The 1,674-nt window shown below is 34.8% G+C and overlaps 1 protein-coding gene across 1 annotated transcript in view; it reads left to right on the top strand.

The window, feature by feature from the left end:
- Positions 1-1,434, top strand: part of enpp6 (ectonucleotide pyrophosphatase/phosphodiesterase 6) — a 131,788-nt gene extending 130,354 nt beyond the window's left edge. Inside the window, exon 8 of the mRNA XM_037675452.1 lies at positions 958-1,434. Coding sequence (XP_037531380.1) covers positions 958-1,169 — 212 coding nt within the window. The 3' untranslated portion in view covers positions 1,170-1,434. The remainder of the gene's footprint in view (positions 1-957) is intronic.
- The last annotated feature ends 240 nt before the right edge of the window (positions 1,435-1,674 follow it).

Below are 1,674 nucleotides of genomic sequence, written 5' to 3' on the forward strand. Positions count from 1 at the left end.
AAAAAAAAAAAAAACAGCTAGATTCTAAGGCGGTGTAGAAAACTAAAAACAGGAACATATCTGCATTGGGTTTTGCCAGAGAGGTCAAGGTCAAGAGCTTCAGATCTTTCAATGGATGGGAGATGGGTCTATTTCCAGCAGTCACTGTGAGAGGCACAGGACTGGACAGGTCACAAATCCATCACAGTGACACAGAGACAAATGAGACAAACAACCATTCACTCTCTCACTCACAGCTAGGGACAATTTAGAGTTACCAATCACCCTAACATGCATGTTTTTAGTCTGTTGAAGGAAACCAGAGCACCTGGAGAAAACCCACATGTAGTTTAAGTGTAAGTGTAGTTTATATGGTCCAAGTGTTGTTTCTGTGATCCAGGAGTTTCTATGGTGTACTTTCTATAGTTTTTATTGTCCAAGTGTAATCAGTTTTCATGGATAATTTTTTTAAGTTTTGAGCAAAATTTGCTTTTCATACTTTTTTCTTTAAAACAATGGTCCTTTATTTATTTATTTTTACAAGGAACTTCAATTCCTCTTCTTCTACGCTATTTTCTTAGTATTTTGTGAAATGAATCACTTTCTTTTTGTTGTGTTTTGTAAATTTTACAGTTGTTCTCAAACAACATGTAACACTATTTGACCTGTGCACAATATTTGATGACATCCTCTAGTGATACAAACCAGCTCAAGTACCTGTACCTGTACTCATAAAAACACCCCTGTGATAGAAATATATATATATATATATATATATAGTGTGATAATCATCGTTCTGTCACTATCTATGTGGGTTGGAGCCAGTTAGAGGTTGGCCGATATGCTTATCACTTCATCACATTCTTTTGCAGCCTTTTTTTAAATTATTAATATACTTTTGAGGATTTAAACTTTTGGGGATTGGGATTGAATACTGAATTGTGATCTAAATAGATCATCTTTTCTTTGTTTATCCAGACTTCAAGCAAAATGTTCAAGCAGCTCCAGTTCGAGCAGTGGACATTTACAATCTGATGTGCTGGACTTTAAGAGTGGACCCTTTGCCTAATAATGGGTCCTGGACTCATGTAGAGCACCTGCTAAATGGCTGTGACCCAGTCCAGCTAGCGACACTGTGGAGCTGCATTATGGGTTTGTTAGCAGTACTAAAACAAGTAATGATGGAATGATATATGAAAATTCACATCAAATAGCTGGATCACGTTTTCTAAAAACAGAAAAGATAGCAACACAGATTAAAACTTAGTCCCAAACCGTAAAAGATGAGTTAGATGTTTTTAGATAAAAATCAAAAAGAATGATTTTGTTACAAAGTTAATTTTTATTAGAAATGATTCCTGAAATAGCAAAAATCAAGTACAAAGTTGAGATATTATTAAACTTTAATTATTTCCAGTAATATTTTGTTCTCATGTTTTAGGATTTAAGATGTTTTTGGGTAGATGGAAATATTAATGGAGCATTATTATCATGCACTGTAGTTTTTGATGGGTGTTTGATTGTGTTAGAAAAGACGTTTTATTTTTGTTTTTTTGTGAAAAAGTGATGTTTGAATAAATCTGTCTTTCTGTGTAAACAGCATTCTGTTCTTCTGTTTGTTGGGTAAACAAATTCTTGACACTATTAAAGACTAGAGCTGGCTGCGGGCCACCGGATCCGGAAACCCCCTCCAGC

The sequence above is a fragment of the Nematolebias whitei genome, chromosome 4, assembly GCF_014905685.2.
Source record: "Nematolebias whitei isolate Nwh7 chromosome 4, NemWhi1, whole genome shotgun sequence".
In the NCBI taxonomy this organism is placed as follows: Eukaryota; Metazoa; Chordata; class Actinopteri; order Cyprinodontiformes; family Rivulidae; genus Nematolebias; species Nematolebias whitei.